General features: G+C 37.3%; 1 protein-coding gene across 1 annotated transcript in view; it reads left to right on the forward strand.

Annotated features, from left to right (window-relative positions):
* The window catches only part of LOC107556170 (DENN domain-containing protein 1A-like), a 65,980-nt gene that overhangs the window by 40,150 nt on the left and 9,407 nt on the right, over positions 1-16,423 (forward strand). The window contains exons 13-18 of the mRNA XM_016239219.1: positions 2,431-2,532; positions 6,011-6,101; positions 6,925-6,965; positions 7,869-7,907; positions 10,469-10,525; positions 12,624-12,710. Coding sequence (XP_016094705.1) covers positions 2,431-2,532; positions 6,011-6,101; positions 6,925-6,965; positions 7,869-7,907; positions 10,469-10,525; positions 12,624-12,710 — 417 coding nt within the window. The remainder of the gene's footprint in view (positions 1-2,430; positions 2,533-6,010; positions 6,102-6,924; positions 6,966-7,868; positions 7,908-10,468; positions 10,526-12,623; positions 12,711-16,423) is intronic.

A 16,423-nucleotide genomic window follows, 5' to 3' on the forward strand; every position in this document is an offset into this window, starting at 1 on the left:
CACTCAATTCAATGAGATAATTTAAGGCTTTACGAATATTTAGCATGTTGAGTCTCTGTGAAAATTGTTAGTAAAACCATTTTATTATTAATAATAAATTATATTTATTTAAAAAATTATATTTAAGTAATTCATTTAAATACAACAGTTTATGTAACAATGATTTTACGGACAATTTACATAGAAACAGACAAACGATTATGAAAATTGTGTGGAAAACTATTCTTCACTAAAATAGTCACAATGCGATTTACGTAGGAATGTACGTAGGAATTACGATAGTGTTGGGCGATATGGTAATTTTTCAAATCGTCATATCGCCAGCCCGTGAGATCGCCGATACACGATATTATCGTGCGCGCGTGCGTGCGTGCATGGGTGGGTGGGGGCAAGAGAGAGACTCTGTACTTATCATAGGCTATTTCGTAACTATGTGGTGTTTTAAACTGCACGGGCGCGCCAGAGGGAGCCTATGAAAGCACCAATAATCGAAATAATATACTTTCAAACATACTGATAAACTAACATGTTAAATATAAAAATATGTAAAACAGCTAGTTCATATATATTCAGATAAAACAGTCATACACCGCTATTAGGACCGCGCATCCTGTGACAAGTTTGCCGCATCAGCGCACGGACGTTATCAATCTAAAAGGTCTGCAGTCAACGGTGAAAATAAAAAGTAGATTTATTTTAAAGACCAACAGTTTAACACTAAATATTGGACATAAACGAACATGTTAAATATAAACGTATTTAAAACAGGTAAGTTCATATATTTGGAGTAAAGTTAAATTGAACGGATACATCAGTCATACAGCGTTCAGGACCATGCGCCCCATGACGAGCCCAACGCGCCGCCACAGAAACAAGGATGAGATGTGTTCTAACATAACTGTGGCGTTAAACTCAGTTAGTGAGGGCTCGGTTAAAATATTGCACATATATAGACCATTCAGATTACTTGTTAAAATGCAATGAAATACCTTATATCGGCAGACGATGTACGTCTTTGTTGGTGGTTGGAGACTCCTTCATCGGCTAAAGGCTCTAATCCTTATTTGCGCGTGTGTGAGTTGCGGTGCTGAAGTGAAATAGCGGGGCAATTTGATGATAATATCCGAATTATAATAGGCCAACAAATATTAATAATAATAATAATAATAATAATTTAATACATTTATAGGAGAATGAGCCTAATATCATATTGAATATCGACAAAGACATGTGATACCGTCGATATCTCTGACTATCGTCGATGCACGATACTATTGTCTATCGGCACAACCCTAAATTACGATTTACAAAGAAACAGCAGAACAAATTTCTTTAATTATTCATAAAAAACATTCATAAGTGTCACACTCAGTTCAATGCAACGATTTATATAGGAATGATTTGCAAAAACAAATTATGTATAAACAAGCAGAAATTATTTGAAAATTGTTTGTAAAACTATACTTGTATAAAACGTTGCATGCAATTAAATGCGGCGGTTTAATGCAAGCAGTTTGTATTTATTTTATTTTTTTTGTGAAAATTATTATAAATACTATTCTTCATAAACAGTCACATGCAATTCAGGTCAACAGTGCAGTACAACATTTTTACATGGTTGCATTCAACTTCAACATTTTTACATGGTTGCATTCAATGCGACAATTCAGTAAGAATAGTTTTATGAATAGTCCACAGAAAAAAACAAAACAAATTTCTGTGAAAACTGTTCTTACATAAATAATTGCATTCAATGGAACAATGTAATACTGTAGGAAAAGTTTTACAGTATACGTAGAAACAACCAGAAAGAAGTTGCGTGAAAATTGTTCTCAAAACCATTCTTACATAAAAATTTGCATTCACTGCGACAGTGCAGTGCAATCTGTATAAGAATAGTTTTACAAATAGTTACGAATAGTTAGCATACAACAAGATAGAATTTCTTTGAAAACTGTTAATTAACAATTGTAAAATTTCTGTTTATATTCCGTACAATATATGTAAAAATAGCTTTACAGATAGTAAACATAGATCCAAGAAGAACACATTTTTGCATAGTTGCTTTCAACGCGACAATACAATAAAATTTGCACAGGGAAGGATTTATGAACAATTTACATTGAAAACCATTTTCAACCCCACAAGCCCACAGGATCTCAAATCTTTTCTCATTGACGCACACAGACGAAGTGCGGGCTCCCAACAAGCCTTAGTTCTCTCCTGGCAACTTTTTTTTTTATCTGTTCATGCGACTCGGAGAGAAAGTGAAATGATGTAATTGATTGCAATGGGTGATGATGATAAACAAGCGAGCGCAGTCAAACAAAACATCTGTCTGCGAGTCTCGGATGAAGCAGCACTGTTTGCAGCCATTTTAGCCAAGAGCGGACTGTCTGTAGTCATTAAAGTGAGCTTTCTCATCCCCAGGGAGAGCCAATCACCTTCTGCGAGAAGAGCTTCGTGGCACACCGCTCTAGCACCATGAGAAGTTTCCTTGAGATGGCCGTGAACCTGCAACTCTTCAAGCAGGTAGAGTGTAAACGAGTGGAAGCAGTTTTCCGCCTTAACCATAAATTACTTTGCAATGTTCCTGTTTTGGGCTTTTTTTATGATATAAATACGTCTTCAACATATTGCACAGTAACTCTTAGGGAATCTTGCTTACACTTGAACCAAGGCTCCCTCCAGCTATATTTATAGCCATGATATCGAGTCTCTTTCCTTCCCCCTCCGCTAAAGTCTTAATTTATACCCGGAACGAGCTCATTTAATCACATCTCCATCTTGATGCACCATCCGCCTAACGTTCCCTCCAAAACCCAGATAGTGACCAGCAGTTCAAAGACATCTCCACCTCCCGCCCGTGCAGTAGCTCCGGGAGAGGCCTTATCTCCAACTTGGCCGTACTGCAAAAGGCCAGCACCGCTGTGCCCCGTTCTGACCATGAACTACATCCGCTTGGAGGCCAGCCCTGCCTAGATACGAGTAAAGGCTGCCAAGAGATTGCGGGGGAAGTCTGTCAATGACGACCTGCTTTCTGTCTCCAAACTCTCCCCCCATTCTACGTCTTCCAGCGCCTGATGCTAACTCACGATCACCCTGCCAACGAGAGAGAGCTCGCAGCACTCTGGCATCTCCTCATTTTCCTGTCTGCACGGGTCCGGTTAACCAGTTCTTCCTCCAGACTCTCATCACTACCCCCTCGACACCTTCAGACAGCACTGTTGTATTTTTCAATGCAGTGTAGTTGCATTCAGCATATTTAGTTGCTTGGAAACGTTTCCCCAGCTAGCGATGCTGCCTTTTGTTCGTGTCATAATTGAACTTGAAGATCACAAAGCTTTTATAACACATATACAAGAAGTGGAAGAAATGTGCTTTGACTAGACCCCGTTTCGCGATCCCATTTTTTGAGAGCGAACTGTGTGCAGAAGCGTTACTATGAATTCCCTCGTCATTTGAAGTATAAAATAAAGCTAACATAATAATAATGGTCGGAACCAACTCATTCATTCATTCAACTTGGGTGAGCAGCATTGGAGCCTACTCTCTATGGCTAAGAATCATCTTAATTGTTGCACATTCTCATTGGTTTGTTGGTATGTGCGTGATTTTATGCTCAAGAAAAGCTGTCCGCAAATTGTTCGCCCAAGTGGAAGACTGTATTGTTGCTGACGGATCTCGATGACTGAAAATCACATTGGGTCCCACTTTACATTAGGTGGGCTTAACTGCTATGTAATTACATTTAAATTAATCATTTAATACAATGCATTTATTTTGTTCATACATGTTTTTACATTGTACTTGTATTGTAAAAAATACCTGCATGTAATTACATCTGTAATTAATTTCTGTAATTGCATTTATTATTACACTTTTGACCCATCCCTTACACCTTAACCCTTAAACCTAACCATACCACCAAACCTGTCCCTAACCTTACCCTTATCCCACCTTAATAGCAGCAGTATAGAAAGGCCACCTAATATAACGTGGGACCTCACATTGTGCCTGATGCAAACTCTACTAAATCAAATTAAAAAGCCATACCATCCCTTTTTAAAGAAGTAACCACTCGCCACTGCCGCATGGTGCCACATTCGACAATGGATGACTTCAAGGCAACATTGGCTGGAAAGATGTAGAAAGAACTTATAACTTCATTTACTAATATAGTTTTATACACTTGCAATGCATTTACCCTGAACATACCATTTTGCAACATTAATATAACATTAAAAATTAAAAAGTGCCGTTTTAGTAAACAATCAACAATAACTCCATCATCAAGTGTTTGTTCCTAGATACCCATCTTTAAATATCCCCCAAAACAATCAGATAGGTAGAGGCAGTGTCCAATTAATGGTACAAGAGTGTGTCTGTAACCAGATACTGAAGGATAAGGTTTCGGATAGGTGTTAATTTAAACTGATCACATGCTGTAATTGGGCTGTAGGGTGGCTGAGGCTGAACCCTGTGGGCCTCATCACTCATTAAAGAGACTGTAGCAGAGTCCAATGAAAGGTGCTGACCCCTAGAGATGTCCTTACCCTGTTACTGGGACATCTGAGACCTGTTCTGGCCCACTGTTACTACAGTGGGCCCATTAAATTAATGTTTTCAAAAATGGTTAAAAAATCAAGACGCACATGTGATTTGTTAGTGATGTGTGAGAGAGAGAGAAGCATACACTCTTAAAAATAAAGGTTCTTTATTGGCGTCAGGGGTTCTATGAAGAACCTTGAACATCCATGGAGCCTTTCAAATACAGAAAAGGGTTCTTTATAGTCGAAAAAGGATCTTTAGACTTTTAAAATGTTCTTCAAAATGGTTCTTTTAGGAACCAAAAATGGTTCTTCTATGGCATCACTGCAAAAACGCCCTTTTAGAACCTTTATTTTCAAGTGTATAAGCATTTCAATGTGTGTTTTATATGCAATATGAAATAAGTTATATACAGTATTTCTAATGTAAACATTTTATACAAATACAAATGCAGGTATGTGCTGCTAAAGTATAAAAAGAACTGTTTTAATGCATACGTACAAGTATTTGTCTGGTACTTTTGATTAGATGTTGAACAAAACAAAGCATTTTCAAATGCATTTATTATTTAATAGTTTTTAATTTAATCATAAGGTAAAAATAGTACATCACATAGCTGTATTAATGTTGGAAAATCTAACTATGGGTAAACTGCAGATCTTTAATGTATTCTTTGATTGCTTTTATCCTTTAAGTTTGTTTTTGAGTTTATGGACCAAAATAAATTAAATATGTATATCAGTAATATAAAATGATGGTTTACAACAAACCCATATTTTCTTGTTCATATAGCATTGTTCAAATTATTAAGGTGCTCTATATTGTATCTTTTTTGCTTTTATATCTTCATATAATGTTTTATTGTTATTCCTGATATCGTTATTAAATCTATTATTTATCTGTAGTATATTTATTCCGTTAAATTATTTAATTAATGTATCCTTAAAATACAAAAATGTATTTATTATACATATTCAATATAAGTTCCCACATCCTTCCTTCAATTTAGCTACCAATACTCAAGTGGAGGTGACTTTTTCATTTGCTTTGACATGCACTATTCAGATTATGTTCAGAAAATATTTTTTTAGGAAATATATTTTCTATATTTAGTTATATAAAACTAATTTACATTTTGTTTCCTTTTTTTGTTACACTTAGAACTAGTTTCAAATAAAGTTTATCTTCATACTTTGGAAAATAAAATGTCATAGGTCTAGTTTTAATAGGCATATTTATTAGATCCCTTTTATGTCGTCTACGTGACGAGAGGAAATTAAACTTCCCAAAAGGCATTGCTCACACAACATTCTCCTCTGCCATGTTAATCCATCACCTGATGTAAATTACACACCGTGACCATGTCTGGAGCAGTCTAGATGGAATTGTTTTGGTGTTGTTCTCCAACCCCCTTCTTCCTTAATAACCTGTGATACTTTACTTTAATTTATGACGGCAGTTCATTGAAGGCAGACTGGCCAAATTAAACGCAGGAAGGGGCTTTACAGACGTCTATGAAGAGGAGATCACAGAGGGGCGCTTCTGTAGAAGTGAGTGCCACCTCTCCATCTTTCAATGAGTGAAAACACACTTGTATGACTTTTACTCTCAGGAAACAGTAGCTATAATAACATTAGGCATTGTGCAATGTACAATTTTAACAGAAGGAGCCAAAAATGAAATTTGCTAATCATCTTCTGTGAAAATAAGAAATATTGAAGAAGGTCCATACTGCTCTTTTCCATACAAATAAAGCAAAAGTGAGCAGTTGTCAAGCTCTAAAATAAAAAAAGCTCCAATAAAAGACATTTTATTTTAAAATGAGTTATTCAAACTATTTTTTTTTTGTAAACAATGTAGCTGTTTCACTAAGTCGTAGATTTGTATTCTTTTATTTAAAAGTTGTCAGATTCCTTCTAAATATTATTTATAATCTGTTGCACTATGAATTAATAAAAAAGGAAATCATATATTTCTGAATATACATACACTGCTATTCAAAAGTTTGAGGTTGTCATCTCTCATGCTCACCAAAGCTGCATTTGTTTGATTAAAAGTACTGTAATATTGTGAAATTTAGTTTTTTTTAAAATACATTTTAAAATGTAATTTATTCCTGTGATTGCAAAGCTGCATTTTACAGTTCATTGTCATATGACCCTTGAGCTGATTTGGTGCTTAAATAAATAAATAAATAATAATAGATATTTTCAAGGTAGTACATTTTTCTTTGATGAATAGAAATTTCAAAAGACAACATTTATTGAAATCTTACTGATTCCAATCTTTTGTAATATATCTCGTGTATTATTTCTGAATAATATTTGATCTTGAATTTAATATTAACACTCCCAATGTGGCACTGTTTTTTAGGTAATTCGAGGTCTTATCAGCAGTGGATTCACACCAAGATGGTAAGCAGCAGGCAATTATTCGTTTTTCTGCTCATAATGTTAATGTTAATTTCGGCTGAATTATTAAGCCCAAAGCAGCTGAGCGCCGTTATTATTTCCTGTTGGTTATGAGGTGATGAGATGTATCCAGTTGAGCGAATCGCTTAAAAGTGGAGATGCGATGCCAGGGAAGATGGTGAAAACTGTGGCGTGGGACAGTTAAGATGTTGAGACAGGCTTGATATGATGTGACAGCCAGTCATCGGAGATGACACAAGACTTCTGGCAGGAAACACAGCCATTACTCGATAGATTGAACAAAAGAAAAGCCCTCTTTTCTTCTCTCCTTCCCTCTGCTGTCTTCCTCTCACCTCTCTCCGCGCTGTCTCTCGCGCCTGTTTTCTTTTTGACTGTCTCTTTGCGTTCTCTCCCTCCCTTCTATCCATCAGCCGGAGCCGAATTAGTTCTCTGGAGTGCCTTTTTCAAAAGGTTTTGTGTAAAGTTCACGTCCTCTGACTGACACAAATCCATAAGAAAGGGCCGCGGCGCCGTCATGTCGGTCAAGGCTATGGGATGTAAACTCGGCAGCATTCGGCACATTTCAGAGGTTTAGCGTGTTAGCCTTGCAGCATTCATCTGGTAAAGACCGATGTTACCCATGAACGAGAGATGAAATCAGACAAGAACAAGAATGAGATCATCACTCTCTGGTGCCACACTCGTATAAAGGGACTAGACCTGGTTGATAGTTTTTAATGGCAAAGGTATTTCTCATTGCTTTGGGGCAAAACAAATGTTTTGACTTGAGGAACAAGGTGTTTATTCAGCCGTTAATGATTTGTCACAGTAAATGTATGTTAATTTTATGTGAGATAATATATATTATATAGATATATTCTCAGCAAACTGTTCTCTTCTCCATAGCGGCAGAGGGCAAAACCGGTCGTGAAAAACCTTCAGATGGTAAGTTCTGACCTTGGATTTAACAAAAACAACTCCATATATTTGCTGTAATCAAATGTGGGATTACAGTATGGTGCTTTATTTTCTCTCATGTCATTCCAAAACTGTATTGCTTTTTCATCTGTGGTACATAAAAGATATTTTGTTGTATATTATAACATATGTTGTGATATACCTGTATAGTGTTTTTGTCCTTACAATGGAATTAAATAGGTACCAATGTTGTTTGGGTTCCAGTGTTGAAAAACAATTTTGTAGAAAACAATTTTGTGTCTTTGGTCAATTTAGAAATTTTGGTAAACACAATATTTGGAATATTTAATAGTTTTTACTTAAGTGAAAGTGGTCTACATTTAGCAATTCACTGAACTCTTGCAATGCTATTGATAAGAACTTGATAGATAATTAAGTTTGAATTAATTAAAGTTGATTAAGTTATTGTGTAGAAGTACTAAGCATAAATACGCGGTCACATGAATGAAATTTATTCAAAATTTTGCCTAAATTCTGTCTAAATTTTGCTAAACTTTTAATGTTGAAGATATTTTAAAAGTCACTTTTTTGGATTATTTTAGTGTTTTAGATAAGTTTCAGGTTTTAGATCATTACACAATACTGAGTCAGCTCTATTGAGAGTTACAAATGACATGCTGCTTTCTCTGTGCTGATATTGTTGGACCTGAGCGCGGCATTTGACACCATTGACCATTCTTTGACCATTGATTCTTCTTGATCGACTTGAATGTATGGTAGGTATTCGAGGCACTGCATTAAAGTGGTTTGCCTCAAATCTTGAGAACAGAACTTTTTCTGTAAATTTAGGAAATTTTTCCTCATCCTCTGCACCTGTCTTGTGTGGAGTGCCCCAGGGATCCATTTTGGGACCTTTACTGTTTTCCCTTTATATGCTTCCCTTGATGCACATTTTTCAAGAATACAGTATTTCATATCATTGTTACGCAGATGATTCTCAGTTTTATCTACCAGTAAGTCTTGATACTGCTGTTTCATTTGATGTATTATTGAAATGTGTACATGATATTAAGACATGGATGTCTAATAATTTCCTGCAGTTAAATGAGGATAAAACAGGTTTTAATATTAGATTGTCCTGCACACTTGTCTCCTTCTTTGGAAGCTCAGTTAGGTCCACTTTCAACTAATGTATGCAAACAAATCAAAAACCTTGGAGTGATTTTTTACTCTTCTCGATTTTTTGATAAACAAATTAGTGCTGTTATTAGAGCAAGTGTTATTTGAGATCTATTCCAAAGTTGAAGCATCTTCTTTCAAGGAAGGATATGGAAGTTGTGATTCATGCACTTGTTACATCTCGATTGGATTATTGTAACTCTCTTTATTCTGGTCTTTCTCAATCTTCATTGTCACGATTGCCAGCTGTTCAAAATGCTGCAGCAAGACTTTTGACTGGGTCTAAAACGAGGCATTAAATTTCCCTTGTTTTATCATCCCTTCATTGGCTTCCCATTAAATTGAGGGTTGATTTTAAAATTCTTCTGTTTGTTTGTAAGGCATTGTCTGGTTGTGCACCAAGTTATATCTCTGAACTTCTTGTGCCATATTGTCCTGCTAGGGCACTTAGATCTTCGAGTCACTTGCTTCTAACTGTGCCACGGTGTCGGTACAAATCAAAGGGTGATCAGGCTTTTTCTGTAGTTGGCCCCAGTCTTTGGAATGGTCTCCCCTATCATGAGGTCTGCTCCTTCTCTGGACAATTTTAAGTCTAGACTCAAATCTTATTTTTACTCTTTAGCCTTTGTATGTGTGTAGTTGTTGTTTTTATTAGTAGATTTGTTTGTACGCTGTACAGCACTTTAGATCAATTTATATTGTGTTTAAATGTGCTTTATAAATAAATGTTGTTGTTGTTGCTAAATTTTGCCAGGCAATGGTAAATATGACCACAGCCAAAGACTATAGATATACAAAGACAGTTCACTCCTGTTACTTATGAATGGGAGAAACTGCAACATGCAGTATGGCAGAATATACCCCGCCTTCTAAATGAAAGAGCCAATCGCTGATTGGTAAAATTATCACGTCACTGCAGTGGCCGTTAGAAACTCCGGTTCCCATAGAATATGTAATTTAATTGTGAGTTTGGCAAAAAGTTTTTGAGATTTCAGGATTCTCCTATTCTTTTATATAGGGCTTGGTCTTGGATGCCTGAAATAGCTTCCCGGAAGCATTACAAATATGGTCGCAGAGTAAACAAACTTTCCTTGAAAGGGCTTGCTGCAGCTTAATAAATAGCAAAATCAAATGACTTTCCCTCTTATGTGCCACATAAAAGAAGATATTTTAAAGGTATTTTGAAGAATGTGGTAACCAAACAACCTTGGAGCCCTTTGACTTTCATTGTATGGAGAGAGAAAAAACGTGAGGGTGAATAAATAATGGCAGAATTTTCATTTTTCAGTGAACTATCCCTTTGATGTGATTGACTTCTCTGTTTTTTTAACATTTCATTGTTGGTTATGGTTTGATTTTTCCCAAATTTTGTAGTTCCGCTATTGAGTAGCTTTTCTCTCTTTTGAAAGGCCAAAGATCATGCAAAACGGAAAATACGCGACATGAAGGACAAGATTACACAAAAGGTGAGTTATTCAGAGTTCTCATCCTGTCAGAACCAAACATTTTGTGCGTTCAAAAGCATCTACGATCCCCAGAAATGCTGTCTGGATAGGCAGCTCACAGTCTCTCACATTCACACTCATACAGGCTCATGCACACACACTATTTAAGATGGATCACGTGACTTCACCCATGGCTCGCGCTCAGGGTTTTAAATGGCTTGTGAAACCTGCTTAATGCTTTGTTCAGGAGTGTACATTTCTAACAAGTGCGCCTCTGGCGATGGCCTGTCATGTCAACCCCCCTCCCCAGCACCACCTTTCATATTTTTTGCATATTTCATCAGTGAGCGAGTGATTTCTTCAAAGCTAATGTAACGAGATGTATGTTTCCATAACACTGATGTCTTTGATAAGGCAATTGTGGTGTGAACTGTCAGGCCAGGAGCTTGGAAAGGCGGCCCTGAGGAGACGAGACCTCTCACAGTTGATACGCTGCTGCTGTCTGTTCAGCTTCAGCTAAACCAAAACAGATTTGAACAAGACGGCGCTCAAATGAGTCGGTGTTATTGGGTGTGCCTGCGTTTGTATAAATAATCATACAGTACAAGGCTCAAATGGGCTTGTAGCATAGCAAATTGCACACAATAAAACTGGGTACAAGTATTGTGTGATTTTCAGCAGAATGCTTAAAAGAAGGAAAGGTGTTGTCACATTAGGGCAATTTCGCCTAAATTTCACAGGCAAAAAATTATCATCAATGCGTGAAGCACAGCGCTTGTAGAGAAGTCACTTTTAACTTTGAATGAAATATGGAAGAAATCTGTATAGGGCACTTCTTCGCTCTAACTGGACTGGATTTTGCCCACTAAATTTCTAAAATTTTGTCTGTAAAATTTCAAAGATTTTGTCTGTAAAATTTCACAGAGAAACCGTAAATGTGACCGCACCTTAAGTAATGAAAAAATCAAATTACACTTTCTGTCGAACACAAAAGATATTTTGGAAAATGTTGGAAACCTTTTTTAATAACACTGATGAATTGAACAGTAAACATGAGTAAATATTAAGAATATTAAGTATTTTGTGTGATTTCTCAATTTCCCTCTCTTTTTTTACTCCGCAAGATGCTGAAGTGAGGAAATGTCTGGTCACATTAGGGAAATATCAAATTTTCAGAGAAATTTTATAGGCAAAAAAACGGCCATTGTCAATAGTGTAGCGATGAACAGAAGTCACTTCCATACCAAACAATTTTTGTTGGTGAATGCAAAAAAAAAAAAAAAAAAGACTAACGACTACCTTAAAAGTGAGTGAAATCTGTGTTGGAAACTTTTTGATCTCATGCTAAGCTCCAAATCATGTGAATTCCTATTGAAGTTTTCTTATTGAAAGATTTTGCCACAGAGCAATGATAAATGTGATTGTACCTTAAAGGGTTAGTTCACCCCAAAATGAAAATTGACACATTTTGTCAAAAAAGCCGGTATTGTCCACTTTCAAGGCATTGCGAGTTCACGTTTTACTGCAGAAGCTGACAAGTGCCCTTGTTGTTTTTGAACAGAAGCCGATAAGTCCATTTTAGCGAATCAGTGCACTGTATTCAGGTCAGGTGACAAGGCTACTTTCACTTTGAAAAGAAGTGCTAACTGAGAGGAGTTTCGTCAAAGCTGACTAAAAGTGATCGAGGATGGATAATTTCGACGAACTTTAAGAACCTGTGATATCTTCTTCAGGGTGTAAAGGAAAATAAAAGCTGAAACTTTTTCACGGAACCTTGCAAAAGCGGAGCGTTACAATGGTGAGGGAAATGCTCCTTGAGCGTGTAATCACATCCATACAGTTTACGATCACAACAACGTCTGTCAGGTATCTGCATTGTCATCTGAGGAGATTACAAAGATTAAACAAGTTTTTTTTTTTTTTTTACTTGCGATAGCGCAAATTCCTATTGAAATGATCCGATTTCGCCCACAAATTTTCGTAACCTTAAAAATTGTAAATTTTTTAAAAGAATGTAAAGAAGAAACATTGACAATTCCACCCAGTAAAACTGGGTACATATTAAGAAAGTACTATGCATGATTTCACAGTTTCCCTCTCTCTTTTTGATTCTTGACAGGATGCTGAAGAGGAGGAAAGCCCGTACTGTGCAGGTTCTCCCACCAGCACTAAAAGCCTCTCACCCAGGAGACTTCAGAGGAAAGCGGTGAGCACATACACACTCTTTCTCACACACACACACACACACACACACACACATAGACACACACATAGACACACACACACACACACATACACACACATAGACACACACACACACACACAGGGAAGGAGTTCACGGACAGTCCGCCTCCTGAAAGAAGTGCCCATTTGCACACCAGTAAGTCCGAGCCGACGTGGGGCAGCTTGATTGACAGCTGTGGCTAAAGCGGCCGTGTGTAGTGTGTGTCTTACGTGTGCGATGCAGTGATGTGTTGCCAAGCCCAGGCAGGGAAGCGGTGAGCCCCCCATAGACGCAGGAGGTGGCCTGGATTCATACTATTCACTGGCCTGCCTCCATTTCCAATCTAAATAGGCCGCGGTTGTTTCACAAAACCAGTTTTTAGACTGGCAACGAGGATGCGGCTTTGATGTATCAATAACTTTGTTAGGTAAAATGTGGTAAATGTAATGTAAATGTTAGGTAAAATTTTCATATGTGGCCATTAAGCATTTTATAAATTGTGTCCTAGTTATAACTGGGCAGCTGTAGGTTTTATTCACCCTAACACCTTTTATCCCCAAAAAGGTCAAACACACATGCACCTTCCTGTTCTGTTCCTCATACTGACACCTATAACCATGAGGCCATGAGCCAGAGACTCCCATAATGCCCTTGCTGCATCAATCTGCCCTCTTCTTCAACCTTACTAACACACTTTCTCTCCCTCTCTCTCACTATATATATATATATATATATATACAGTCAAACCAAACCTACTTTTTTTTACTAGTAGGTGCAGGACACTAGTTAATTTATGTTAGTGAGGATAGCAAAATAAAGTAAACTTTGACGTATTATACCCAAAAATTCTTTAAACAGTGGACTACCAGTAAAACTGTTAAAAAATTGCAAATTATTCAGGCACTTTGACCTGACTTAAATGTTTGTCACACTTAAACGATTCAGATCAAATTCAGAAACAAATTTTTATATTACACAAAGATAATGCAAGTAAATACAAAATGCAGTTTTTAAATGATGATTTCATTTATTAAGGAAAAAAAGCTGTCCAAACCTGCCTGGCCCTACGTGAAAAAGTAATTGCCCCTAAATCTAATAACTGGTTGGAGATGGTCCTCACTGCAAAACACAAGATCCAGAGGGCGTGGTTGGATCCAGATTCAACTCCTCCCACCTTACATATACCTAAACCTAACCGTCTCCACCCCCTGATCCCTAAACCCACCCATCTCCACCCCTAAACCTACCAATCGCCACCCCCTAGATGTGGATCCAACCATGCCCCCTGGATCTTGTGTTATGCAGTGAGGGGCTACTGACTGGTTGTGCCACTCTTTGCAGCAACAACTCCAATCAAGCGTTTGCAATAACTGGCAATGAGTCTTTCACATCGCTGTGGAGGAATTTTGGCCCACTTTTCTTTGCAGAATTGTTTTAATTCAGCCACATTGGAGGGTTTTCCAGCATGAAGGACTGTTTAAGGTCATGCCACAACATCTCAATCGGATTTATGTCCGCACTTTTACTTGGCCACTCCAAAACCTTTATTTTGTTTTTCTTGAGCCATTCAGAGGTGGACTTGCTGGTGTGTTTGGGATCATTGTCCTGCTGCATAATCTAAGTGCGCTTGAGCTTGAGGTCACAAAGTGACAGTCGGACATTCTCCTTCAGGATTTTCTGATAGTGCGCAGAATTCATGGTTCCATCAATTATGGCAAGTCGTCCAGGTCCTGAAGCAGCAAAGCAGCCCCAGACCATCACACATACCACCACCATGTTTGACTGTTGGTATGATGTTTTTTTTTTTAAATGCTGTGTTGGTTTCACGCCAGATATAACGGGACACATACCTTTCAAAAAGTTCAACTTTTGTCTTATATATTTGCCCAAAATTCTTGGGGATAATCAAGATATTTTTTGTCAAATGTGAGACGAGCCTTTGTGTTCTTTTTGGTTAGCAATGACTTTTGCCTTGGAACTCTTCCGTGGATGCCGTTTTTGCCCAGTCGCTTTCTTATGATTGAATCATGAACTTTTTTTTTTTTTAATTAAAGTCCCTTTAAAACAATCTTACTGACTACAAACGTTCGAATGCTAATTTATTTAATGTATTAGACCAGAGAGTAAAACGAAGAGCAGTCAACAAGTGTCCAGCATTGACTTTACAACTGCACTTTCACTTTTCATTTATAAAATATTTTTATAAGATATTTTATATAAAAAAAATCCAGGTCCATACCAATTATAAATTGCCTACTCAGACATACATTCATTAACAGTCCGCCAGTATCATGAAAGTAACTTTACTTAATATTCAGTATCTCTATTGAGGCTTTCAACAACTGTAGCTCAGCAACATGAATGTTGATCAAAAATGCAGAGCTGAATGGTGCAAGTGTTGATTAGCTGTAAAAAATATCTCACTTCCGCTACACTTCCTGCATGAACAGCTAGCCCTTGTGCCCTTACATGCTCACACCTCCACAGCCCTAGTGAGAAGGGCATTGGACAAAAGCCACGGCTGGCCTGATCCCTCCCCGCCTCCACACCATCGTGACCGCTGACTTTCTATCCAGCCCTTAATTAGGGCAGCTATTAGTTGCATCCTTGTTGTCGGGGAGAGCTGGAGAGAACGGAATAGGCGGCGTGAAAAGGTGTGGAGACGGAGGTCCTCCAATTAGGGCTTTTCTTAAGGTGGCGGTCGACTCCCTCCACTCACCCGTCCCAGAGGAACTCCTCGCCTTTATCAGAGCTCTCAGGCTCATCACATACATGTGCATGTTCTGCTGTTTGTGCACCAGAGTGGATGCGGCGGCCACAAAGAGCCTTCACGCGATCAATGAGTAAATCAATCCGCTGCGCCGTTCAGTCATCGTTACCGTCTTATAGAGAACAAAAGAGCACCGGGTGATGGGGGTCTCGGCGCCAGGCCAGCACGCTCTTTTCTTTAACGGACTTCTGCTGGTGTTCATTAAAACGGGAGAGATGCTACAGTATAATGAGACCTGAAGCGTCCTATGAACTATGTTAGTGTCTAAAAATATGAGAACGCTTGTGGAAATGCTTTAGTTTGGCATTTTATAATTTAATAAAAACATTTTTAGGACGCATTAAATGATCAGCGGAATAAATTTGTGACGTAAAAAGGAGAATTTTGTTTAAACAATCCTTTCTAGAAGTTTTAGAACCTAAAATAAACCCAGACAAGGTGATCAGGACCCCAATGCAATATAATACTTTACATTATAAATAAATAAATGGATATGAAATATTGATTTAGGTTAAATGTCTTTCAATATGTGAGAAGAAAGAGAAAGTTACACGAGAGAAATGAAACCAGCTCGGTTATGAGGGACATCAATTGCCTGGAAAAACAAAAACAGTTTAGTGTTAGATTTCAATTTAAAGTGCAGAATGCAATCAACCAATCAGAATTTAATGGATATGGTTGTTTTGATTAACATAAAAAAAACATATTAATAATTTTACTTACTGAACACAAGTCTAAACAAGATTAAATTATTATTAATTATAATAGTAGCAATTATAAATCATTATAAATGTAATATAAACATTTAATTTAATAATACTCAATATTTAATAATGTCTAATCTATCTATCTATCGTCATGTTTATGTAACTATTAATGTTGTGTGTGTGTGTGTGTGTGTGTGTATGTATGTATGTATATATAT

This window comes from Sinocyclocheilus grahami, unplaced genomic scaffold (assembly GCF_001515645.1).
Source record: "Sinocyclocheilus grahami isolate Dianchi unplaced genomic scaffold, SAMN03320097.WGS_v1.1 scaffold557.1, whole genome shotgun sequence".
In the NCBI taxonomy this organism is placed as follows: Eukaryota; Metazoa; Chordata; class Actinopteri; order Cypriniformes; family Cyprinidae; genus Sinocyclocheilus; species Sinocyclocheilus grahami.